The 26,356-nt window shown below is 41.5% G+C and overlaps 2 protein-coding genes across 12 annotated transcripts in view; one reads left to right on the forward strand and one right to left on the reverse strand.

The window, feature by feature from the left end:
* Positions 1 to 13,693, reverse strand: part of slc37a4a (solute carrier family 37 member 4a) — a 69,315-nt gene extending 55,622 nt beyond the window's left edge. Inside the window, exons 1-4 of one of the 4 annotated variants that reach the window (XM_059956793.1) lie at positions 13,537 to 13,686; positions 9,287 to 9,379; positions 6,351 to 6,408; positions 3,336 to 3,810 (exon numbers count right to left, since the gene is read on the reverse strand). In XM_059956793.1, coding sequence (XP_059812776.1) covers positions 3,336 to 3,477 — 142 coding nt within the window. In that variant the 5' untranslated portion in view covers positions 3,478 to 3,810; positions 6,351 to 6,408; positions 9,287 to 9,379; positions 13,537 to 13,686. Of the gene's footprint in view, positions 1 to 3,335; positions 3,811 to 6,350; positions 6,409 to 9,286; positions 9,380 to 13,536 lie in introns of all 4 variants that reach the window. The other 3 variants (XM_059956792.1, XM_059956794.1, XM_059956795.1) reach the window with 3 other exon arrangements.
* A 400-nt stretch (positions 13,694 to 14,093) lies between these two features.
* LOC132385071 (proprotein convertase subtilisin/kexin type 7-like) overlaps positions 14,094 to 26,356 on the forward strand; it is a 310,522-nt gene continuing 298,259 nt past the window's right edge. For 4 of the 8 annotated variants that reach the window (XM_059956777.1, XM_059956783.1, XM_059956778.1 and 1 more), the window contains exon 1: positions 14,094 to 14,312. The gene's annotated coding sequence lies outside the window, so the exon portion shown is untranslated. The remainder of the gene's footprint in view (positions 14,313 to 26,356) is intronic. The other 4 variants (XM_059956780.1, XM_059956785.1, XM_059956779.1 and 1 more) reach the window with 1 other exon arrangement.

Raw genomic sequence — 26,356 nt, forward strand, 5'->3', positions numbered from 1 at the left:
ATGAAGGACTTACCTCTGATATCTCCCCTGCACTATCTTCTAATCACCTTTACATTATGCCCACTTGTATTAGTTATTTCTGCCCTGGGGAAAAGTCCCTGGCTGCCCACTTGATCTGTGCCTCTTCTCACCTTGTACGCCTCTATTAAGTCACTTCTCATCCTCACAAGGAAAGGAAGCCAGAATTGCCCTTCACAGAGGACAGATTCGAATTACCAAATCTCAAATTTGGAGTACTGTGCAGGTATTCTGACCTACAGGAAAGATGTCAATAAGATTGAAAGAGTACAGAGAAAGTTTACAAGGATGTTGTCAGGACTTGAGGTGCTGAGTTATATGGAAAGGTTGAATAAGTTAGGACTTTATTCCTTGGAGCACAGAAGACCAAGAGGAGATTTGATGGAGGTGTACAAAATTATGAGGGGTATAGATAGGTTAAGTAGGTTAGGACTTTATTCTCTAGAGCATAGGAGAATGTCTCTCATATTCTGTGCCTCATCCAATGTAGGGAAGTCCACTCTAAACTACTACACTAATATAAACCATATAACAATTACAGCATGGAAACAGGCCATCTCGGCCCTTCTAGTCCATGCCGAATGCTTACCCTCTCCTAGTCCCACTGACCCGCACTCATAGAAACATAGAAAACAGGTGCAGGAGTAGGCCATTCGGCCTTTCGAGCATGCACCGCCATTCAGTATGATCATGGCTGATTATCCAACTCAGAACCCTGTACCTGCTTTCTCTCCATACCCCCGATCCCTTTAGCCACAAGGACCATATCTAACTTCCTCTTAAATATAGCTAATGAACCAGCCTCAACTGTTTCCTGTGGCAGAGAATTCCACAGATTCACCACTCCCTGTGTGAAGAAGTTTTTCCTCATCTCAGTCCTAAAAGGCTTCCCCTTTATCCTTAAACTGTGACCCCTCATTCTGGACTTCCCCAATATCGGGAACAATCTTCCTGCATCTAGCCTGTCCAATCCCTTTAGAATTTTATACGTTTCAATAAGAACCCCCCTCAATCTTCTAAATTCCTGTGAGTATAAGCCCAGTTGATCCCGCCTTTCTTCATATGAAAGTCCTGCCATCCCAGGAATCAATCTGGTGAACCTTCTTTGTACTCCCTCTATGGCAAGAATGTCTTTCCTCAGATTAGGGGACCAAAACTGCACACAATATTCTAGGTGTGGTCTCACCAAAGCCTTGTACAACTGCAGTAGAACCTCCCTGCTCCTGTACTCAAATCCTTTTGCTATGAATGCCAACATACCATTTGCCTTTTTCACCGCCTGCTATACCTGCATGCCCACCTTCAATGACTGGTGTACAATGACACCCAGGTCTCGTTGCACCTCCCCTTTTCCTAATCGGCCACCATTCAGATAATAATCTGTTTTTCCTGTTCTTGCCATCAAAGTGGATAACCTCACATTTATTCACATTAAATTGCATCTGCCATGAATTTGCCCACTCACATAACCTACCCAAGTCACCCTGCATCCTCTTAGCATCCTCCTCACAACTAACACCGCCATCCAGCTCCGTGTCATCTGCAAACTTGGAGATGCTGCATTTAATTCCCTCGTCTAAATCATTAATATATATTGTGAACAACTGGGGTCCCAGCACTGAGCCTTGCAGTACTCCACTAGTCACTGCCTGCCATTCTGAAAAGGTCCCGTTTACTCCCACTCTTTGCTTCCTGTCTGCCAACCAATTCTCTATCCACATCAATACCATACCCCCAATACCGTGTGCTTTAAGTTTGCACACTAATCTCCTGTGGGACCTTGTCAAAAGCCTTTTGAAAATCTAAATATACCACATCCACTGGCTCTCCCCTATCCACTCTACTAGTTACATCTTTAAAAAATTCTAAAAGATTCATCAGACATGATTTTCCTTTTACAAATCCATGCTGACTTTGTCCGATGATTTAATCTCTTTCCAAATGTGCTGTTATCACATCTTTGATAACCGACTCTAGCATTTTCCCCACCACTGATGTCAGACTCACTGGTCTATAATTCCCCGGTTTCTCTCTCCTTCCTTTTTTAAAAAGTGGGGTTACATTAACCACCATCCAATCCTCAGGAACTAATCCAGAATCTAAAGAGTTTTGAAAAATTATCACTAATGCAGCCCATAACCCTCCATTCCTTTCCTGTCCATATACCTATCCAACTTTAAATGACAATACCAAACCTGCCTCTACCACTTCTACTGGAAGCTCATTCCACACAGCTACCACTCTCTGAGTAAAGAAATTCCCCCTCATGTTACCCTTAAACTTTTGTCCCCCAACTCTCAACTCATGTCCTCTTGTTTGTATCTCCCCTACTCTCAATGGAAAAAGCCTATCCACATCAACTCTATCTATCCCCCTCATAATTTTAAATACCTCTATCAAGTCCCCCATCAACCTTCTACGCTCCAAAGAATAAAGACCTAACTTGTTTAGCCTTTCCCTGCAACTTAGGTGCTGAAACCCAGGTAACATTCTAGTAAATCTTCTCTGTACTCTCTCTATTTTGTTGACATCTTTCCTACAATTCGGTGACCAGAACTGTACACAATACTCCAAATTTGCCCTCACCAATGCCTTGTACAATTCTAACATTACATCCCAACTCCTATACTCAATGCTCTGATTTGTAAAGGTCAGCATACCAAAAGCTTTCTTCACTACCCTATCCACATGAGGTTCCACCTTCAGGGAACTATGCACCATTATTCCTAGATCACTCTGTTCTGCTGCATTCCTGAATGCCCTACCATTTACTATGTATGTCCTATTTTGATTGGTCCTATCAAAATGTAGCACCTCACACTTAGCAGCATCTGCCATCTTTCAGCCCACTGGCCTAAATCTTTCTGCAAGTTTTGAAAACCTGCTTCATTATCCACAACGCCACCTATCTTAGTATCATCTGCATACTTACTAATCCAATTTACCACCCCATCATCCAGATCATTAATGTATATGACAAACAACATTGGACCCAGTACAGATCCCTGAGGCACACCACTAGACACCGGCCTCCAACCTGACAAACAGTTATCCACCAATGTAATAGTTCTGTTACATTCAGGAATCTATGGACATGGTCTCCCGAGTCCCCCCCCCCCCCCCCCCCATCTCCTCTCAAGTATGGCTCATCACCTCCTCCCCAGAGGCTCAGCCCCTCCACCCTTTCTCCTGAGTCCTTCCACTCCTCTACCAGCTTGGCTCTTCACATTGGAGTCTCCATGTTCCAATGATCTCATACTGGACTCACCCATCCTCCATTCCCCTGCTGTTTCACAGCCTGAGAGTTGTACACTTACCTAAATCGTCTTTTTCCAAGGTCACCTCCTCCATGATGGAGGGCATCACAAAGGAGAAGGTTTTTCTGTTGAAGTAATACAGGGTGTAGCCCACAAACATGGCTGTGAAGATGGTTATTCTATAGTAGCTGTAACCAGCCATCCTGCCCAGACTTTGAAAGCTAGAAATGGAAACTCCGAAGTGTCCCAAATAGAGGTGAGGATATTTATCCAACAAACCAGTTTCTGTCTGAATAATTAGATCAAAACTGCTGACTTGATGTTTGATTATTCTAAGTAAAATACATTTAGATTAAGAGAAGATGGGACAATTGAGATGAAACAGAAAAAAAATCAAAAGCAAATTCCACTATCCTATTCCTCTCAATAATTTTCCTTTATTTTGCTTTGTTGTTGGATTTTGTAACAAGCGGTTGTTTGCTGTCCTGGCAAAACATTAACAGCAAGGGTCCAAGGGAGTGACGGAATTCTTACTCTGAAAAAAGAACAAAATAACTTCAGTTAAAAGCATTAAGAGGTGGTGAAAAATAAGAATTGATTAATGATTACACAAGGTCAATAGAGTTGATGTGGATGGTTCGAAAGTACAGAGGCACAGAGACCGGAAGTCCAGCTCAATGGCAACACTTTAACTTGTAGTATTTAACTTCACACAATCTGTCCTTATCCGCTATATCAGTGTAACAACCTTACAGAGAAACAGCAACACAACGCACAGCACTAGAAATTACATCACATCGCTACCGTCAGGAAGGAGGTACAGGAACATGAACAGACCCAGACATAGACAAAGACACACTCCCTCCCCCCCCCCCCCCCCCCCCCCCCCCGCATATGCCAGTGATATTAAACCTGATCAGGGCAGAAAAAAAGCCACTTACAGAGAATATTGATGAACTTCACTAAGCAATTCAGGTTAATTTACTTAAGAGATCTTGAATAGTTACAGTGAGACAGCTACAATAGATTTCCTGCAAATAGTCTTATCTGAAGGTTCCCTTCTAGAAACCACTACAGGGCTATTAAAAAATCTTCTTTCTAACTATTGTCCCATCTGGGGCACCAAGATGTAGTGGTTAGCATGACACTATTACAGCTCAGGGTATTGAAGCTTGGAGTTCAATTCTGGTGCCATCTGTAAGAGTTTGTATGTCCTCTCTGTGACTGCATGGGTTTTCTCTGGGTGCTCTGGACTTGCCCCACATTCCAAAGACATACCAGTTAGTAGGTTATTTGGTCATTATAAATTGTCCTGTGATTATACTAAGATGGGTTGCTGGGCAGTGCAGCTTGTGGGTCAGATGGGGCTCTTCTACACTACATATCCCAAATAGATATTAAAAAAACAGATAGAGGGTGGGGGTGGGGCTAACTAGAATGGTTGATTAGATTAACCGCCTGAAGAAATTATTAAAAATAGCATGATGTTTTGTTTTAATGGCCCTTTCCATAGATTCCCTCAGCATGTCATTGAGACATTTATGGACTCAGAAACTGAAGAAATGAAAGCCAAGGAGCTGGGAAAGGGCTGAGCTGTGGAAGAATCGGAAAACGGGGCAAGAACTTTATCAATTGCCATTTTATGTTTGTGAGCACAGGGTGAAGCATGAAATGCAAATATGTCAGATAGTTTTGAACCTCAAATAAATAGGCCCTTCCTGGTCACCAAGTCACTTTGCCCAGCAACCCACATATTTAACCCTAGCCTAATCACAGGACAATTAAATGACCAATTAAATTATTAACCAGTAAGTCTTTGGACTGTGGGAGAAAACTGCAGTGCCAGGAGGAAACCCACATACTCACAGTAAGAACATACAAACTCTTTACAGATGGTGTCAGAAATGAACTCCAAACCCCAACGCCTCAAGCTGTAAACATGCCATGCCAACTGCTGTGCTGCAGCAGAGACCAGCCATTTTGGCAGGGGGGAAAATGATCTAAACAGCAACAGACTGCCGAGCTCTGAGATGTAGAGGGATGGGCATACAGTTTGCAAAATGTACATATGCAGGTAAAGCATGTCATTGGAAAAGCTAAGAGAAGATTGTGATCATTGAGAGGGCTGGTTATCTTTACTGACCAGACCACATCTGGAGGCCTGAATGCATTACTGGTCTCTTAGTTAAGGAAGCATATCACCACTGTCTTTTACAGTTCAAGGTTGTACATAGGGCTCACATGTCCAAATCTAAATTGACCTGATTTTACCCTGACATTGGTCCTGTTTGTGACAAGTGTAAAGCTGTTGAGGCTTCTCTTATCCATATGTACTGGGCCTGTCCTAGTCTAGAGAAATTTTGGAGAGAAGTTTTCTTAACCTTATCCCATATTCTTAGAACCTAATCCTCTGATTGCTCTTTTTGATACCTTGGGTGAGGCAGATATACACTTGAGTCCAACTAAACATCGAACATTATCTTTTGCCTCTCTTTTGGCTAGACGCTTAATTCTTCTTAGGTGGAGAGATGTTGCCCCACCCACCCACGCTCAATGGCTTAATGATATTATGTCCTGTTTAGACCTGGAAAAAAATTCACTACTCATTTCTCAACTCGAACATAAAGTTTTACAAGGTGTGGGGACCTTTTCTTGAATATTTTCATAACTCCTCTTTAGATCAAGTCTATTTTTTTTTTTAAATCCCTTACTTTCAGCTTTTTTTTTCTTTCTTTGGTAGTAGGCTTTACTATTGTTTTTATTTTCATTTACAGTTTTGGGGGTTTGACGGCTCCGATTTATTAATTTATTTTACATCCTGTAATGGTTGGCCTGGAGTTTTTTTTTCTGTGGGGTGGAAGGATACAAACTTTATATGATTTTATTTTGGGTGCTGTTTCATCACGGTTTTAAACTATATAATTGTTACGTTTATTTTGCACCATATTAATCTTCATTTTGCTGTTGGGTTTTTGCTGCAGTAATTGCAGAAATGCATAAAATAATCAATAAAAAAGGAAGCATATGAAAATATGTAGAAAGCAGTTTACTGGAGGAAGTTTACTGGGCTAATACCTGGAATGAGATACTGTAGTTGTTTACCGAGGAAAGGCTGGACAGACTTGGCTTATATCTGTAAAAACACAAACACAAAATGTTGGAGGAACTCAGCAGGTCAGGCAGCATCCAGGGAGGGGAAATGAACAGTCAATATTTTGGGCTGAGCATGAGGTGCCAGGTGACAGGTGGATCGAGGTAGGAAGGTGGGGAGGGGGAGTAGTGAGCAGTTGGAATGATGGGAGAAGCTGGGAGACAATAAGTGCAAGGGACAAGAATGGAATCTGATAGGAGAGGACAGGAGACCATGGAACTAAGGGAAAGAGGTGGGAAACTAGTGAGAGGAATGTGTGGGTGAACAACGGGTCATAAGGGTGGGCAAAGGTGCCGGAGGAATAAGGGAAAGGAAGGTGGGGGGGGGGGGGAAGGGGGAGAACCCAAGAAGAGATGCTGCCAGAAATTACATAAATTAATATTAATGCTGTTAGGTTGGAGATCATCAAGATGGAATACGAGGTATTGTTCCTGTAATCTGTACTTCCCCTCAATGAGGAAGACCAAGGACAGACATGTCAGTGTGGTTAAACTGTATACTGTATCTATGGGAATTTAGAAGAGCAAAAGAACCTTGAGTGAATCATACAAGATTCTTTGGAACTCTCTTCCTCAAGGGGCTCTGGAAGCATTGAGGAGATACAGGTGACTGCAGATGCTGCAATCTGAAGACAAAAGGACATCAATGATTCAGGTCAAGACCCTGATGCTGCTAAACCCCTTGAGTTCTTCCAGTGGCTTAATTTTTGGCAATGGAAACATAGAAAATCTACAGCACAATACAGGCCCTTCAGCCCACAAAGTTGTGCCATACATGTCCCTACCTTAGAAATTACTAGGCTTACCCATAGCCCTCTGTTTTTCAAAGCTCCATGTACCTATTCAAAAATCTCTTAAACACGCACTCATCACTCTGAGTAAAAAACTTACCTCTGACATCTCCTCTGTACATTCTCCCAAGCACCTTAAACCTATGTTCTCTTGTGGCAGCCATTTCAGCCCTGGGGAAAAGCCTCTGACTATCCACATGATCAAAGCCTCTCATCATCTTATACACCTCTATCAGGTCACCTCTCATCCTCTGTCGCTCCAAGGAAAAAAGGCCAAGTTCACTCAACCTATTCTCATAAGACATGCTCCCCAATCCAAGCAACATCCTTGTAACTCTCCTCTGAACCCTTTTTATAGTTTCCACACCCTTCCTATAGTGAAGTGAACAGAACTGAGCACAGAACTCCAAGTGGGGTCTGACCAGGGTCCTATACAGCTGTAACATTACCTCTCGGCTCCTAAATTCAATTCCATAATTGACAAAGGCCAATACACCATACGCCTTCTTAACCACAGAGTCAACCTGCACAGCTGCTTTGAGCGTCCTATGGACTCAGACCCCAAGGTCCCTCTGATCCTCTACACTGCCAAGAGTCTTACCATTAATACAATATTCTGCCATCATACTTGACCCACCAAAATGAACCACTTCACACTTATCTAGGTTGAACTCCATCTGCTACTTCTTAGCCCAGTTTTGCATCCTATCAATGTCCTGCTTTAATCTCTGACAGCCCTCCACACTATCCACAACACCTCCAACCTTTGTGTCATCAATGAACTTACTAACCCATCCCTCCACTTCCTCATCCAGGTCATTTATAAAAATCACAAAGAGTAAGTGTCCCAGAACAGATCCCTGAGGCACACCACTGGTCACTGTGGACTTTTCACACTGCACTCTTTGCCTTCTGTGGGCAAGCCAGTCCTGGATCCACAAAGCAAGGTCCCCTTGGATCCCAAGCCTCCTCACTTTCTCAATTAGCCTTGCATGGGGTACCTTATCAAATGCCTTGCTGAAATCCATATACACTACATCTTCTGCTCTACCTTCATCAATGTGTTTAGTCACATCCTCAAAAAAATTCAATCAGGCTCGTTAGGCACGACCTGCCCTCGACAAAGCCTGCTGACTATTCCTAATCATATTAAAGCTCTCCAAATTAATTTTTAGACAAAGGTCAATAGATTCTTGATAGCAATTAACTTAAATGTTACCCAAGGCATTCAGGAATCTGGACATCAGCAATGATCTTGATTAAGGTGGTAGAGCAGGTTTGAGGGGCCAAATCACCCAGCCCTGAACCTTATTTCTCTCCCGTTCAGAGGAAGTGTTTGAATTCTCTTTTCCACAGATGCTGCTTGATCTGATGTGTTTGCAGCAGTTTTTGTTTTACTTTCTGATCTCTAGTATCTGCAGATTTTTTTTTTGGATTTTCATAGGTATTCTAGTGTCAGTTTAACTTTCCAGATAAACATTGAAAGAGATATTCCATGTTATAAAATAAAAGGTAAGGTAGACCGTCAAATTCTTTGTCCCAGAGTGACACTGTAATGGAGCAGTTAGCATAACGTAATTACGGTGCCCGTAACCCGAGTTCAATTCCACCACTGTCTGTAAGGAGTATGTATGAGTTTGTATGTTCTCCCCATGACGATGTGGGTTTCCTCCAGGTGCTCTGGCTTCCACCCAAATTCTATAAATATACAGATCAGTTCATTAATTAGTCGCATGGAGGTAATTGGCTGGCAAGCCCCTATGAAGGGTCTCAGCCCAAAATGTTAACTGTTTACTCTCCTCCATAGACGCTGCCTGACTTACTGAGTTACTTCAGCGTTTCATGTGTGTGTTCAAGATTTCCAGCATCTGCAGAATCTCTTGTGTTTGAGATTCAGCTTAATTTGCCAGCATGCTCACTATATTCTTCATAGGATAGACAGCCTGTACCTGTACTGTTCTATATGAGAATTCAAAATCACACCTGACAACAGTGATTATACTTCAAAGGTACTTTGCAGGATGCAAGTCCCTGTATGAAGGCAAGCCTTTTTTACACAGTCACACTTACTTTCAAAGTTGGCATTATCACTGGGTCCAAAACAAGTAAACAGTCAATGTTTTGGGCTGACACTTTTTGTCAGTCTTGATGAAAGGTCTCAGCCTGAAATGTTAAAACCATATAACAATTACAATGGTCAATGCCTGTTCTATGGTTAGGTCTCTTTCTGACAATCGCCTCTTTTGAGTACTTTGACTCATGTGAGGGCATGCCACATACAAGCCTGTTAGCTAATGCATCAGAAAGTCCATCTCCAAAGTCGCAGTATTGGGAAAGTTTGCGCATTTCAGCAATGTATTCACAAATGCTTTCATCCTTTGACTGGTTCCTTTTGTGAAATCTAAATCTCTCAGCTATTACCGGTAGTTAATGGCTGAAGTGATTTTGTAAAATTGTAATAATTTTGTCAAACGTCTTGCTTGCTGGCTTTTCAGGAATTACAAGGTTGCGTAATACTCTGTACATTTTAGCACCCATTAAGCTAAGAAGTGTGGAGACTTTCTTTTCCTTATCCACGTTGTTCATATTACAATACAGTTCAATACTCTATATAACCATAGAACAATTACAGCATGGAAACAGGCCATCTTGGCCCTTCTAGTCCGTGCCGAACGCTTACTCTCACCTAGTCCCATTGACCTGCACTCAGCCCATAACCCTCCATTCCTTTCCTGTCCATATACCTATCCAATTTTACTTTAAATGACAATACCGAACCTGCCTCTACCACTTCTACTGGAAGCTCATTCCACACAGCTACCACTCTCTGAGTAAAGAAATTCCCCCTTGTGTTACCCTTAAACTTTTGCCCTGTAACTCTCAACTCATGTCCTCGTTTGAATCTCCCCTACTCTCAATGGAAAAAGCCTATCCACGTCAACTCTATCTATCCCCCTCATAATTTGAATGTTGACTGTCCATTTTTCCATAGATGCTGCCTGGCCTGCTGAGTTCATCCAGCATTTTGTGTGTGTCGACTGTACAAGAGGTATGTAATACAGGATATCTCAGAGAGAAATGCGAACACGGTGCTGGTAATTGAATCAAATTCAAACCGACCCTGTTCTCATACATGGTACATCAAAACTATAAATTTTATAACAAGAGTAGAAGTAATAGAGATGCCATTGAATTGAGAGGGATAGATAGTAATACTCTTTTCTTCAGGGTAGGGGAGTCCAGAACTAAGGGCTATAGGCTTAAGGTCAATGAGGATTTAAAAGAGAGAAAATGGTAAATATATGGAACAAGAATAGTATTATTTAAGAAGCACTTGGACAAGTACATAGACGGGCAGGGCTTCAATAGATTTTGTTCAAAAGCAGGAAATTGGGATCAGCTGGGTGGGCAACATGCATGGAAGGGACTTGTTAAGCTGAAAGATTTATATTGCCCTATGGGTGTGAACCTGGCTTGCTGGATGGACACAGAAAGTAGTGCTAGAGAGGTGACCAGTGATGTGCCACAGGCATCATTACTGAGTTTCCTGTTACTTGTCATTTATACCAAGGATATGGATGAGAATCTAATTTGCATGATTAGTAATTTGTGGATGACACCACAATTGGTAGTGTTGTGGATGGCTTTCGGGTTGGAACAGGGTCTAGAAGGGGCAAAGTGATGGAATTTAACTCAGAAAAGTGCAAACATGTCCTGTGGAATGTTAAACTGCAGCAGTGAATGATGGTGTCTCGGAGAGTGTTGTAGAACAGAGGGACTGAGGAGTAAAAGTAAGTGATGGCACAGACAAACTCTGTGTATGGCATGTTTACCTTCCTTGGACAGGGCAGTGAGTTGGGACATCATTTGCCAGTTGTACCAGATGTTGGTAAGACCGCACCTGGAGTATTGTGTGCAGTTCTGGTTGTCAATCTAGGAGAAAAGATGTGATTATGATAGAGAAGGTTCACAGAGATGTTGCCAGGACTGGAGGGCTTGAGTTATAAGGAAAGACTGCATAGGCTGGGATTGTTTTCCCTGGAGTGAAGGACACTGAGAAGCAAAATTATAGAGGTTCATAGAACTACGAAGGGCATACTGTAGATTAGATGCATGGGCCCCAAGTGTGCAGATCTCTGCAAGTCCACTGGCGAAGTCAAAGGTCCAGTGTCTGCGAATCCACTGGAAGCCAAAGACAGCCTCTCCAGGTGTTGAAGGACCGTGTATTGGTGGGAGGGAGCTGTTGTTGTATGTTGCTTGTTATGTTGTTCCGTTGTGTTCTGCTGCACATTGAGGACATGCTATGTTGACACCGGAATGTGTGGTGACAGCTCTGGGCTTCCCCCAGCGCATCCTTAGATTGTGTCAATTGTTAACGCAAATGATAGATTTCACTGTATGTCTTGACGTATATGTGTTAAATAAATGAGTCTGAATCTTTTCCCAGGTTAGGTGAGAGAAAAAACACTTAAAGAGATTTGAGGGGCAACATTTTTCCTGTGGAGGTTTATAGGTATATGGAACGAGCTGCTAAAGAAAGTGGTCCAAATACAATATTTAGAAATACACATGGATAGAAACAGTTGAGAGAAATGGGTCATACACGGGCGAATGAACTAGTTCAGGAAGGCACTTTTGTCAGTCTGGACAAATTGGGCAAAAAGGCCTGTTTCCATTTTGTTTTGTATATCCTACTATAAAATATTTTCATTATTTCACTTGCACGTTGTTGGGAAAGTAGGTTTCCTCCTTTTATTTTCTTCTTCACAGATTTATTTTCCCCAGCCCCAACTTCAAACAGAATTTGTGTCTGACTCTTAGGAGGGAGATCCACATTCAAACTTCCCAGGCAAAAGGGTTTCTCTAAAATTCCCTGTTACATTTATTTGAGATTCTTATACTGGTCATATTTATAATTCATGGTAATACCTTGTACTACAGTTATTAAGGTTATAAAAGGAATGAAAGGGTTACCATATGAGGAATGTCGGCAGATCTTGGCTGTATTCCCTGGAGTTCAGGAGAATGAGGGAGCATCTCATATAAACATTCCAAATGTTAAAAGGCCTGAACAGATTAGATATGGCAAAGTTATTTCCCATGGTAGGGGAGTCTAGGACAAGAGCGCATGACTTCAGGATTAAAGGATGTCTATTTAGAACAGAGATATGGAGAAATTACTTTAGTCAGAGGGTGGTAAATCTGTGGAATTTGTTGCCAGGAGCAGCTGTGGAGGCCAAGTCATTGGGTGCATTTAAGGCAGAGATAAATAGGTTCTTGGTTAGCCAGGGCATCAAAGGGTATGGGGAGAAGGCAGGGGATTGGGGATGACTGGAAGAATTGGATCAGCCCAGGATTGAATGGTGGAGCAGACTCAATTGGCCAAATGGCCTACTTCTGCTCCTATACCTTATGGCCTAAAAAGAACACTTCATATAACTGTTATCACAATTTTTAAAAGCTTTAGAAGGATTACAGGAGGAACTCAGCAAGACAGGTAGCTTCTATGGAGTGTAATAACCAGATGATGTTTTGGGCTGAGAGTCTTCAACAGAATTGGAAAAGAGGGCAGAAGCCATTATGTCACTCTTTTCAAAGCATTAGTCAACTACCACAGCACCAATGAACTAATCTTGGGAAGTGCAAACCTTGGGGTGGAATAAAGAGAACAACAGCAGGGAAACTAATTATCTTAGATACCAAGGTCTCAAGCAAGAACCAAACTGGACTCATCCACATGGGAAAATTGAAGTATGAAACACAGGTGGAAATTAGTGAGGGAAAATGGCAGTGACGTATATTGCATGCTTTCTTTTGATTTCACAAATTTGTTACGATTTTCACAAACTTTGAAGAGTCAATCAATCTGCAGAAACAAGTTCCAAACACAGCAGTCAAGAGTTTATCTTTTGTGTTGTAAACGTGATTGTACTACATCTTAGCCACAAGAGACTGATCACAAATAAAAGTTTCTAAACTAGAAGAATAATTTGATTAGATCTGGCACTGCATTATAGAAACCCCTGCAGTAGAACCAAGTTACATACACAAAATGCTGGAGGAACTCAGCAAGTCAGGCAACATCTATGGAGGGAAATAAACACTAATTTACAAAGAAAGAGATAAATCTATTCCATTTAGACAATGCAGGGTCACCGTTATATGTGGTAGATAATTTGTGCAAAGTAAGCTTGTTTATAATTAGATAATCTGGTTAAATGATTGAGAACACAGAAGTGATTCTTCCGCTGTTTTCGTTGCAGCTGAGTTAGTTGCAACTCGTTTCGTGAACCTTGCAATGCTCCCACGCCCGTTCCTACCTGAGTGAACGTGCAGCCTCAGCTCCCGACAACGATCCGTACCAACACTCACACCAGCATCTCCAGGTCTCGCAGACAGCGGCAGCACCAACTCACTCACTCGCTCGCTCGCTCGTCTGTCTGTCTGTCTGTTCGTTCGTTCGTTCGTTCGTCCCTTAGCTGCTCCAAACTTAACTGCCTGATTGGATAGTCTGATATCAATCACCCTGCAAAGGCAGGTACATAGCTGGGAGGTCATAGCCGCCTTTTGCTTTCAAGCCAACGCGGCAATTTACATTTGATTGGATAATAAGGATGTCAATCATAACAGGAGTCATAAAGTCCTTGAGTTTATCACAAACTTCTATTGATCATTACTATTTACTGGATTGCAGTTAAATAATAACCTTATCGAATTAAAAGCAAAGGCAAAACTTTTAACTATTGACAACAGTATATGCTCTCTGCCATCTTTTTTGCTGGCGGAAGTGATCATTTGACCAATGGTTGTCCCTCCCAATTGTTAACCTGGATCGGAACTGACGTTGCTGTCTGTGCGGGGTGGGTGGGGGGTTGGGGCAAAGGGGGCAGGCAAGAGTTTGTGGCTGTTGTGTCCGAATACAATGGAGAGGATGGCAGTCGCGGCCAGCTAAGCGAGTGTGACAGGTGCCGGGAACACAGGGGAGCCAGCCAGCGCCAGTGGCTCTGACCAACCGCCTGTCTCACATGCGGGCTGGTCCCAGCACGACGGTTCCTTCCTTTATCTGTCAATCCTGATGCAACAACCGAACCGGTAGGTGAGTACTTCTCCCCATCTCTGTAGTTAATGGGCCCCCATCCAGGCTGTAATTTCAAGTAAGTTTCATTTCTCGTGTATCGCTGCAAAGTTTCCGATCTACAATTGGGTAGTAAGTTGGAGCAGATCGGTTTCAAGTCCATTAGGGTTCATTGTTGTGAATAAAATTGTAATTGTTGGGTCCTGCGACGTTTACTGCTCCCGCCGGCATGTTTGGTTTAGTGCAATAGTTTATCAGAACTAAGATTGAAGTTTTATAATTGTAACATACAGAAAATGCTGGAGGAACTCAGCAGGCCAGGCAGCATCTAGGAAAAGAGTACAGTCAACGTTTCGGGCCGAAATAATTGTAGCAGTTCTTATGTTTTTATTCTTCCCAGCCCATTCAAATACGGAAAAAAAAATCAGATTGTCCTTGCACCAGACTTACAGATCACTGAATATAGGTTATTGTTATATTGTGACTGTTCTAACTGGTTCCAAACGTGGTTGCTTTAAAATGTAACTCAGGTCTGCTATAAATTTTCTCTGTGGTTCTATCAGGCAGTTTCTTAGTTTTAAGAGTACCGGTTGTTAATTTAGTTATAAACCGAGACTACTTTGTTAGAATTCAGTGAAGCTGGTTTAATTTGAACCCATTCGATGTAAATACCTCACTTTTTAAAATATATAGTATTTCTATTTTTGCTGGATTTTTAATCTATTCAATATACACATGCTGTAAATGATTTACTTATTTATTAATTGTTATTTTTTATCTTCTATATTATGTATTGCATTGAACTGCTAAGTTAACAACTTTCATGTCACATGCTGGTGATAATAAATCTGATTTTAAATCATCTTGGGTTTCTCTTTGATGTTTACTATAGTAAATTATGATTAAAATAATAAAAAGATCAAATTGAGCCCTTATTCTACTAAACATCTTTTAATAAAAGCACAAATTATTGTTTTATGCACTAAATATATTTTGAATTCTTTCTTTTTATCCCTTGAGTTATCATTCCCTTCCTCACTCAGCTGCCACAGTATATTTCACCCCAAATGAGAAGAGATTTAGTTAAATGGGCAGGATACAGTGCTCCGTTTCTTGGGAAATTATCCTCCTGTCTCTTGGTAGCATAAGTGCTGGAAGAACTCAGCAGGCCAGGCAGCATTTATGGAAAAGATTAAATAGTTGATGTTTCAGGCTGAGACCGTTTAGCAGGACTGGAGAAAAAAAAGATGAGGGTGGGGTTAAAAGGTGGGGAGCCCTCTTCTAGCATTTTGTGTGTGCTGCTTGGATTTCCAGCATAATAACATAAGAAATAGGAGCAGGAGCTGGCCATCTGGCCCATCTCTGCTATTCAATAAGATTATGGCTGATCTGGCCATGGACTCATCTCCACTTACCTGCCTTTCTCCCATAACCTTTAACTCCCCTACTATGCAAAAATCTATCCAACCTTGTCTTAAATACATTTACCCATAACCTTTAACTCCCCAACTATGCAAAGATCTATCCAACCTTGTCTTAAATATATTTACTGAGGTGGCCTCCATTGCTTCATTGGGCAGAGAATTCCACAGATTCACCACTCTCTGGGAAAAGCAGTTCCTCCTCATCTCCATCCTAAATCTACTCCCCGAATCCTGAGGCTATGTCCCCTAGTTCTAGTCTCATCTACCAGTGAAAACAACTTTCCTGCCTCTATCTTATCGCTTTCATAATTGTATATGTTTCTACATGATCTCCTCTCATTCTTGTGAATTCCAGTGAGTATAGTCCCAGGTAACTCAGTCTCTCCTCTTATCTCCTCATCTCTGGAATCAACCTGGTGAACCTTCTCTGCACTGCCTCCAAAGCCAGTATATCCTTCCTCAAGTATTCTTCCCCTTTCTCATCCTCCAAGGGACCTACATTCACTTTAGCCATCCTTTTCACTTTATATAATTATAAAAACTTTTACTATCCATGATGGAATGGTAGAGAGGATTTGATGGGCTGAATGGCTTAATTCTGCTCCTATGTCTTATAATGCAAGACATATGTAGAAGCCAAATTACAAACAGAAATGTCCCACAATCAACAATTAAATAAATAACCAGATAACCAGTTTCAATGATCTTGGGCAAGTATTAAAGTACATACCAAGGATAATTCATCTGGTTTTGAAATAGGCCTGCTACATCTAAAGGGCCAAAGCAGGACCACGACAATGTTGAATTCCCTGAGCTCACAGGAATGCCTGCTTGGGTTGTGCATTGAACCCAATGAGTCCAAAAGGAGTAAGAAGCCCAGAACATGAAATTCTGATGTTACTTAGATCCACTGCTTATTTTCACTAGAAAGTGCTTCATTGAGATGGCTTAAAATTCATACAGAAAGTCAGCATGGCAGAGAGACAAAAAAAAAACATTGTTTGCAAGTCAGAAAGGAAGAGTACAATGCAATAAGAGGTGACACTGGGAGGAAACTGAATTACACAAAAAAAATTTTGCAACAAGCAAATAGGCAAAAAGTATTGGAACAGGTTGGCATATGTTAACCAAGATCGAAGCTAGTCCCATTTCCCTTCATTTGGCCATTATCCCTCTAAACCTTTCCTACCACGTACCTCTCTGAATGATTTTTAAACATTGTAATTGTATCTGCTTTTTCCATTTCCTGTGGTAGCTCATTTCATCCATGTGAAAGACTTCCCCCTAAGATCCCCTTTTTAAAAACTTTCCCCTCTCACCTTAAACTAGTAAATAAATAGGAAGATAAAGAGAAACTCAAACAAATATCCATATACTCTTCATAAAACTGCAATGAATGCTGCACTCTAGATTACTAACTGAGCCACATGCAAATTGGCGTAGGGTCAAGAAGATTAGAGAGTTAAATGTGTGGCTCAAGGATTAGTGTGGGAGAAGTGGGTGTGAATTCATGGGAAATTGGTACCAGTATTCAGTATTGGGGAAGGAGGGAGCTGTACCGATGGGACTGGCTCTACCTGAGCTGTGATAGGACCCGGATCCTGCCCGGTAAATTGCATAACTGAGGCTATGGGTAGGGCTTTAAACTAAATAGTAAGGGTGTGCGTTCAACAGATTTGAGAAGTATGGATAAAGTAAAAAAGAAAACTAGATAAAGAAAAAGCAAAAGATAAAAAAGGGAAAAGTAAGGGTGGAGTGTAGAAAAGGCAAATGCAAAAGAGTAAAATATTACAAGATTCTAAAAGCAGAATGAATGTAAGGGCATTTTATCTGAATGCCCATAGTATTTGAAATAAGGTCTCTGATGTGAGGCCAATCCTCTCTACCATTCCATCATGGCTGAATTATCCCTCTCAATCCCTCTTCTGTCTTCTCCCTGTATTCTTTGACGCCCTGATTAATCAAGAACCTATCAACCTCTGCTTTAAATATACCTAATGATTTGGCCTTCACAGCAGTCTGTGGTAATGAAAAGTGATTATATTTTAAATACTTAATAGGATGCAGTAATTCCGACATTGTATAATGTAACTTCATTTCTACTTGTACTTTTCCTTTCTGTTCTTTTATTGAAACCTTGCTAGCTTTCTTTCATTTTCTCTTTGAAGCTATTTATTCATTGATTAGTCAAATAGATATGGATGTCCTTTGATACTTGGTTTATTACTGTGACCTGTACAGAGTATAGAATCAAAATTCTGGGACAGTCCTTTAAAATTGAAGGCAGATTACTTCGACACCAGTTCCTTGGGCACTGACATGACCAATGAGGTAAAAATGGGATGTGTTTGTGATGCCTGAGTGTGTGTGTGGATTGATTTATAGCTAAGGATCAGCAATTTGTCACAGGTACATTGAAAATACATTCAGTGGCCACTTTATTAGGTACAACAGTGGAATCTGGTGTGGTCTCCTTCTGTTGTAGCCCATCCACTTCAAGGTTCAACGTGCTGAGCATTCAGAGATGCCCTTTTACACACCACTGTTGTAATGTGTTTTTGCCTACAGAACTGCCGCTCACTGGATGTTTCTTTGTATTTTACACCATTTTCTGTAAACTCTAGAGATTGTTGGTGTGAAAGTCCCAGGGGCTCACAGTTTCTGAGATACTCAAACCACCCTGTCTGGCACCAATTGTCATTCCACAGTCAAAGTCACTTGGATCACATTTCTTCCCCATTCTGATGTTTGGTCTGAAGAACAACTGAACCTCTTGACCATGTCTGCATGCTTTTATGGTTTGAGTTGCTGCTACATGATTGGCTGATTAGATACTTGCTTTGGTGTACGGGTGTACCTAATAAAGTGGCCACTGAGTGTGGATGTGCAATGCATCTTTTTGCAGCAGTGGCCAATATAGTTCGAATATGTATCGGGCAGCCCGCAAGTGTCGCCATGCTTCTAGGGCCAATATAGCATGCTCACAGTTTACTAGCCCCAGTCTGCATGTCATTAGAATTGAATACATAGTATTCATTCTATAATTTGAGTTTGACCTCACTCTCAGTGTGTTCCCAAATATTGTGTCTATTTTTAGCTGTCATGGGTCTGCAGTTGCTAGTCCTGATGAAACATTGACTGTCCATTTCTCTCCATAGATAATTAATCATTCCTCTTCAGCAGGATTCACAAATTAAAAGCTTCTTAGTTTGAAATTCATGTAAACACACTAAGACTGATCTGGGTCTTTCCCCTGGAGCTGGTTTAGGAGCCAATGATCTGTGCGCTCGATCAACCATAGGCAAAAACGACAAAATGTCAGGAAATAATTGTGCCAAAAAGCTTGCAAAGAATTTCGTAGGTTGATCACCTTTAGCTAACCCTTCAAGCCCAGAATTCGTAGGTTATTTCTTCTGCTTCTATTTTCTAGGTTGATAATCTTTTTCATTAATTTTTCATTGGACTTTGATTGCTTTTTACAAAGCTTTTGCAAGTCATCAATTTTCACTTCCAAAATCGTCAAAACTGCTTCATTATCTTCAATTCGTTTATCATGTTCAACTAAGGTTATTTGCAGAGAATCCAATTTTGCATCCACCTGTTTAATTTCAGATCTGAGCTGCTGAAGTTGTTGCTGGAACTCCTCAGCAGATTCTTTTCTATGTCTTCGAAGCAAATCCATAATCCAAAGATGCAGGAGGATCCTCTTCTTTTCTCGTACTTTGGCACTCCTTCAGTTATAGTGAAGCAATATCAAGTTCAAGAATAAGGTTTCAAAATGGGTTGGAAACAGGAAAGTAAATAAAATAGGAGCAACTTCAGAAAGCTGCTACTCCATCAGTGACCAACAAGAAGTCATTTCTATCTATAGATGCTGCCTGACCTGCTGAGCTCCTCTAGATCCTTTGTGTGTTGTTCCCATTGGTTGATGAGTTTGTCACTTTACCTTTTGTTAAAGGGAGACCTTGAAACATCCTTGAAATGTTTTTTGTTAAAGTCTCTTGCCAGGACTGAACTTGGTGTTTTTGCTTCAGGGCTGTGATGTTAGACAACTGCTGATGTAACCACCCATTGGAGCTGGAGTATGATCAAGCCTTGAAGCTGAGGAAGTTGGTCTGAGAAGGGATTTGAGATGCAGGTTTATTCTGTCACCAACTTGACTGTGATTGCGTATCCACATCCACCCTAATGTCTGGTCCCTGACCTGTCTATGCTCTGGAACACTGGCTCTGGTTCAAGCATACCTGACATATAGTCTTTATCTCCAGCTTGCATTCCTGTCTTCTGATGCTGGTCTATCAGGATTTCTGAAGAATCAGATGCTGGATTATCAGTTTCTCTGTACTGGCAATGTCCCACTATTGCTTTCATTCAACCTCAGAATAGTGGGACGTCAGAGATAAAGTGGAATTTATTTAGCCAGAGGGTGGTGAATCTGTGGCATTCATTGCCACAGATGGTTGTGGTGGCCAAGTCATTGAGTATACTTAAAAGTGGAGGTTGATAGGTTCATGATTAGTCAGGACATCAAAGGTTACAGGGAGAAGGCAGGAGAATGGGGTTGAGAGGGAAAATAAATCAGCCATGCTCGAATAGCAGAGTAGACTCGATGGACCAAGTGGCCTAATTTTGCTCCTATACCTTATGGTATTGTGGTCTCTTATGTGATAGTTACCCAAGTCATTGTATTGCTCAGAGTTGTTCTAGACTTCATTATACTTGTACAAGTTCTTGCCAGTATATGAATGCATAGCACAACAGTTGATGCTTTTCCCTCATTCAGTTTATATCCTGATGGAGGATCTGGGTGCAAAATATTGACTGTTTATTCCTCTTCAATTATGCTGTCTGACCTTCTAAGCTCCTCCAGCATTTCTTGTTTTTAAAAAAAACTAATGTTTAATTTATTCATGAGAAATGGGCATTTCTGGGAAGGTTGGCAGTATTGTCATCCCCATTTGCCCTCAAGAAAATGGTGGTGAGTCACCATTTTGAATGTTCTGCTGTACTTCTGGGAAATGGGTTCCAGCATGTGAGGTAGGGCAGTGTGACATAACGGGAACTTGAAGATTGTAGCACTGCCTTATTCTCCAGTGTATGAAGTTGCAGACATTATAAAATGCAGTTGTAATAAATTGAAAACAAAAATGGATCAGAAATCAAGTTTATTATCACTGACATGTATCATGAAATTTGTTGTTTTGTGGCAGCTATACAGTGCGAAGGCATAAAACTTGCTCTCTGATGGTAGTAATGAGAAGGGGGTATGTCTTGGGTGGTGGCGTTCTTTAATGATAGATGCCACTTTCTTGAGGCATCACCTTTTGAGGGTGTCCTCGATGCGGGGAGGCAAGTGCCCATGATGCAGCTGGCTTCAGTCTACAACCCTCTGCAGCCTCTTGCAATTCAGTGCATTGGAGCCTTCATGCCAGATGGTGATGCAACCAGTTAGAATGCTCTCCACAGTACATCTGTAGAGATTTGTGTGAGTGTCTTTGGTGACATTTCAAATCTCCTCAAACTCCAAATTAAGTATAGCTACTGGTGGGCCGCCTCAGTGATTGCAAAAACAGGTTAGGCCCTGGATAAATCCTCTGAGATGCTGAGTTGAGGCTGCTCACTGCTGACCCCTCTGAGGAATTCCAAATACTCAAATGTACCATTGGAGGTTAAGAACAGAGGGAAGGCTTAAAAGGAACATTAGGGGCTGTTTCTTCACACAAAGGGTGGTACATATTTGGAACGTGCTGACAGAAATAGTAGTTGAGGCAGGAGCATCAGTAGCATTTAAAAGCAAACTAAATAAGTATGTGCATTGGAGTAGGGGACTATCGGACTAGTTAGCATGGATGAATTGAGCTGAAGGACCTTTTTCCATGTTTCATGATTCTATGATTTAACTCCAATGTTTTGTAAAGCTCAGTAAGAGTTTATCTATTTTGGCAATTGACTTTTGTGGTGGTTTTTGGGTGTGCACCTTTCCAGAATGGGGTCGTAAATCAATTTCTGCTGGTCACAGCTGAGAATTGTAAAATAATCCTCGTGTTAATTTGAGAGATTAGCTTTATTTGTGATGTGCATTGTAACATTGAAACATACAGTGAAATATGTTGTTGTGTTCATGACCAGCACAGTCTGAGGATGTGCTGGGGACAGCCCGTGAATGTTGCCAGGCTTCTGGTGCCAATATAGCATGCCCACAACTTACTAACCCTAACCTGTACGTCTTTGGAATGTGGGAGGAAATTGGAGCATCCAGAGGAAAGGTCATGGGGAGAATGTACAAAGTGGAGGGTATCAAACCCCAATTGGTGATCGCTGGCACTGTAAAGTGATTGTGCTAACCGCTGTGAGGAGGGAGATTTTTGGAGTCCACATACCTGTATACGTGCTAGTTATCTTGCTGTTGGGCTGCAATATACTGAGGTAGTTGATTTGGGTTGATAATTCTTGGTTATAATTTGCAATGATAATGAATTCAAGGCGAGCAACAATCACAGGTGATTTGAGAAATGTTTCTGGTTATTTCAGATTCAGATTCAGTTTTTTGTCATTTAGAAACCACAAGTGCAGTGCAGTTAAAAAATGAGGCAGCGTTCCTCCAGATATCACAAAAGCATAAGACAAAACAGACTACACCAGAAAATCCACATAACGTTTGGCAATCCCCAATCCAGAGTCCGGAGAGGCGGCTGCATATTAATATTGCACTACCGTCTTGGCGCATTCCCCGGAAAGGAGCTCCAAATCCACCAGACAAACAAGACCAAAAACTAAAGCTACAAGACCTGCACAAAACCACATAGTTACAACAGTGCGAACAATTAATAAAAAACAGACTATGGGCACAGTAAAAATAGTCCAAAGACGTTAAAAGACTATAAGTTCAAAAGAAATCACCACACAGTTTCCACAAGTCCCCAGGGTCCCGATAGACTCACCATCCCACGCCGGCGGCAGAAGGGAATACCCCTGCTATGGACTTCCACAGCGCCACCCAACTCAGCCTCGCAGATGCAGCACACAGTGAAAGCTCTGTTGAAACCAGCCTTGCAGACGCAGCACACACCGAAAGCAACCTGACCGCAGTGGACTCCGAGTCCGTCGAACCTCCGAGCCGATGACCATCCCCTCCGGCACAGTTTCTCTGAGCACCATCCTCTGCCGAGCGTATTAAGACGGCCATCAGCAACACAACCCCGGGGACTGGGGACCTGTTCTTCCCAGCAGAGTCCCAGATCTCACAGCAGCAGCAGCAGCGATGAAGAAGGTCTTCCTGGAGATTTCCTGATGTTCCTCTGTGCTCCCACGTCCGTTTTCAATCAATTATGATTGCGCACGGCACCCCACTTCACAAATAACAGATAATCAGCTCCAGAGTGGCTGCTGCAAGCTGCGTCGCACCGCCACCTTGGAATCGGAATTTGATAGATATTTGAGATGCAGAAGGAGTAATGTATAAACTGCTGAGGAACTGACTTCTGTGAAGAATGGTTCAGTGTAGTGTTCTTCATGAATTCTGCAAAATGCTGTTCAAAGAGGAACAGGTTTGGCTCTATCTCTGCAGAAATGTAAATCAGCATCAAACATCCTGATGAACTTGTTTGGTTTGTTTGAGGAGGAGTCTTGGTGCTGCCGATATTCATCGCTCGGTAAAATTGCCGAAGAAACAGATTTAGTCATTACCATGTCCTGGCCCATTACCTTCATTGGCTACAGAGACATCCTAGAGCTGAAAGGCAAGAAAGACAAAAACAAGTTGTCTCTGGAGTTGCATTGTACCGTAAGTGTATACTGTTTGGAAACTTCAGTGAATTTAGTCCAGGGCACATAGTTTAAAAGCAAAAGAATTGTGACATGAAAAATCATTGGGATTGGTTTATTATTGTCACATGGACCAAGGTACACTGTAAAGCTTGTCTTGCATACTGCCTCAAAGACCTTTTGCATGTTCGGGACAACATATCTCTGTAAGCAGGCGTTCTCCATAATGAACTTTAACAAATCCAAACTGCGCTCGCAGCTGACACACAGACATCTAAATGACATTATGAAAATCACAACTGCCCAGAGACTGGTCCCTGATGTTGACAGGCTGGTTAAAGCCAAGAGATGTCAGGTGTCTGGAAGCAGCAAGTGAAAAATGAGTGACACTGTTCGATGCATTGCAACATGTAAGCAAAATGCACTATGAAATATTGAGTGTCATAATATTGTGATTCATTCATTTTCTGACTTCTATTATTGTAAATGTGATCACTTCAATAAGAATTAGAGGCTAACTGGGTTCATTGAGTTTGATTGCTGGAAGCAGGCTAATAAAAATTAGGTGCAGTTGTGCAGCCTACATTTACAATTTGTTTCATTAGGTCTATATTTGTGTCTGCTAATGTTCAATTTCAAATGTTTTATTAATGGACAGGGTGTGGCTCCCAAAACAATCTTAGCCAAAATAGCATCGTTTTTTCTCTCTCTCATCACAACTTTCTTGTAGCCTACGATTGTAAGTTAATACCAAACATAAAAATAATGCTTGCTAGGCAATCTTCTTCTTTAGAAACAAAATTCGTAAAGTGAAACACTTTGTAGTTATAGCAGAGACTGAGATGCATGAGAGCAGGTTGAAAAAACAAAGGCAATGAAAGCTGTGGGAGCACTCGCGCATGCACAACAGATCCGGCCTGCATTAAGTTGCATTTTGCCCAATCTGACCCGTGACCTAAAATGAGTTTGACACCCCTGAGGTAGAATAAGGTAAAGCAATAACAGTGCAAGAGTGTAGTGCAGATAAATTGCAAAATGTAAAGTCATAACAAGACAGATTGAGGCTGAATCCATCTTGGCATACATGAGGTCTGTTCAAGGTCTGATAACAGTGGGATAGAAGCTGTCCTTGAGCCTGGAGGTGTGTGCTTTCAGGTTTTTGTATCTCCGACCTGATGGGAGAGTAGGGAGGAGAGAATGTCCAGGGTGGGTGGGCTTGTTCATTATGCTGGCTGCATTCCTGAGGCAGTGAGAAGTGTAGACAGAGTCCACAGAGGAGAGCTAGTTCCTGTGATGTGCTGAGCTGGGTCCGCAACTCTGCAGTTCCTTGTGGTCACGGGCAGAGCAGTTGCCCTACTGAGCTGTGATGCATCCAGACAGACTGCTTTCTATGATGCACTGATTAAAAATTGGGAAGAGTTGATGGGGACATGCCTATTTTCTTCAGCTTCCTGACAAAGTAGAGGTGCTGGGGAGCTTTCTTCGGGTGATTTGCAGGTAACTTGTACAACTTTAAATTCATTTAAGTGTATTTAATTATTTTGGATTTTTTTTGGAAAAAAAAACAAGGTGTGTTTCACCTCTGACATTCACAAACTTTTTTTTATTTATATTTGTAGACCAGCCCATGTTTATTGCTTGGATATAGGTCTGGATTGTACGAAAACTTGTCCTGTAAGCTCAGCCATGGCTTCAGGTTCCTTCCACCGAAAGGCATCTATTTGCACTATTGTCCTACTCACCTGCCTTAATGCCAAAGAAGTCCAATGACTGGCACACATTGCAATTCTTGTAGTTGCAATTGTTCACGAGAAAGCTTTTGGTTTCCACATATTTCAAAGTAAATTTATCAGTGAAGTACATATATGTCGCCATATATCTTTAGATTCCTTTTACTTTTATGCCTTTCGATGCATTTTCTTACAGGCATTCACAATGAAATACAATAGAATCAAAGAAAAACTGCACAAACTGCCAGACAATCAATGTGCAAAAGCAGATAAGCTGTAATTTCAAAAATAATAATAAAATACAATACTGAGAACATGAGTTATATGATTATTGAAAGTGAGTCTGTAGGTTGTGGAATCAGTTCAGTGTTGAAGTTCGTGAAGTTATCCACGCTGGTTCAGGAGCCTGATTGTTGAAGGATAATAACTGTTCCTGAATCTGGTACTGTGTGACCTGGGGCTCCTGTACCCCGTGCCTGATGGCAGTAGCAAAAAGAGACTGTGACCTAGATGATGGGGGGCCCTTGATGATCGACACTACTTTATTGTGGCAGCACTCCTTCTAAATGTACTCAAAAGGTGGGAGTTAATTCACAGTGGGGAAGATGGAAGGGGAGTGGTATTGGTTTGGACACAAGACCAAAAGCTGCAGGAGCTGAGTTCGGTCATTTGGCCCATCAAGTCTGCTCTGCCATTTCATCATGGCTGATGCACTTTTTCCTCTCAGCCCCAGTCTCTTGCCTTCTCCCCATATTCCTTCATGCCCTGATCAATCAAGAATCTATCAACCTCTGCCTTAAATATGTATATATGTGCGTGTGTATGTATGTATGTGTATATATATATAAACCCCATTTCCAGAAAAGTTGGGATATTTTCAAAAATGCAATAAAAACAAAAATCTGTGATACGTTAATTCACATGAACCTTTATTTAACTGACAAAAGTACAAAGAAAAGATTTTCAATAGTTTTATGGACCAACTTAATTGTATTTTGTAAATATACACAAATTTAGAATTTGATGGCTGCAACGCACACAACAAAAGTTGGGACAGAGGCATGTTTACCATTGTGTTACATCACCTTTCCTTTTAATAACACTTTTTAATCATTTTGGAACTGAGGATACTAATTGTAGTAGATTT

Source organism: Hypanus sabinus, chromosome X2 (assembly GCF_030144855.1).
Source record: "Hypanus sabinus isolate sHypSab1 chromosome X2, sHypSab1.hap1, whole genome shotgun sequence".
NCBI lineage: Eukaryota > Metazoa > Chordata > Chondrichthyes > Myliobatiformes > Dasyatidae > Hypanus > Hypanus sabinus.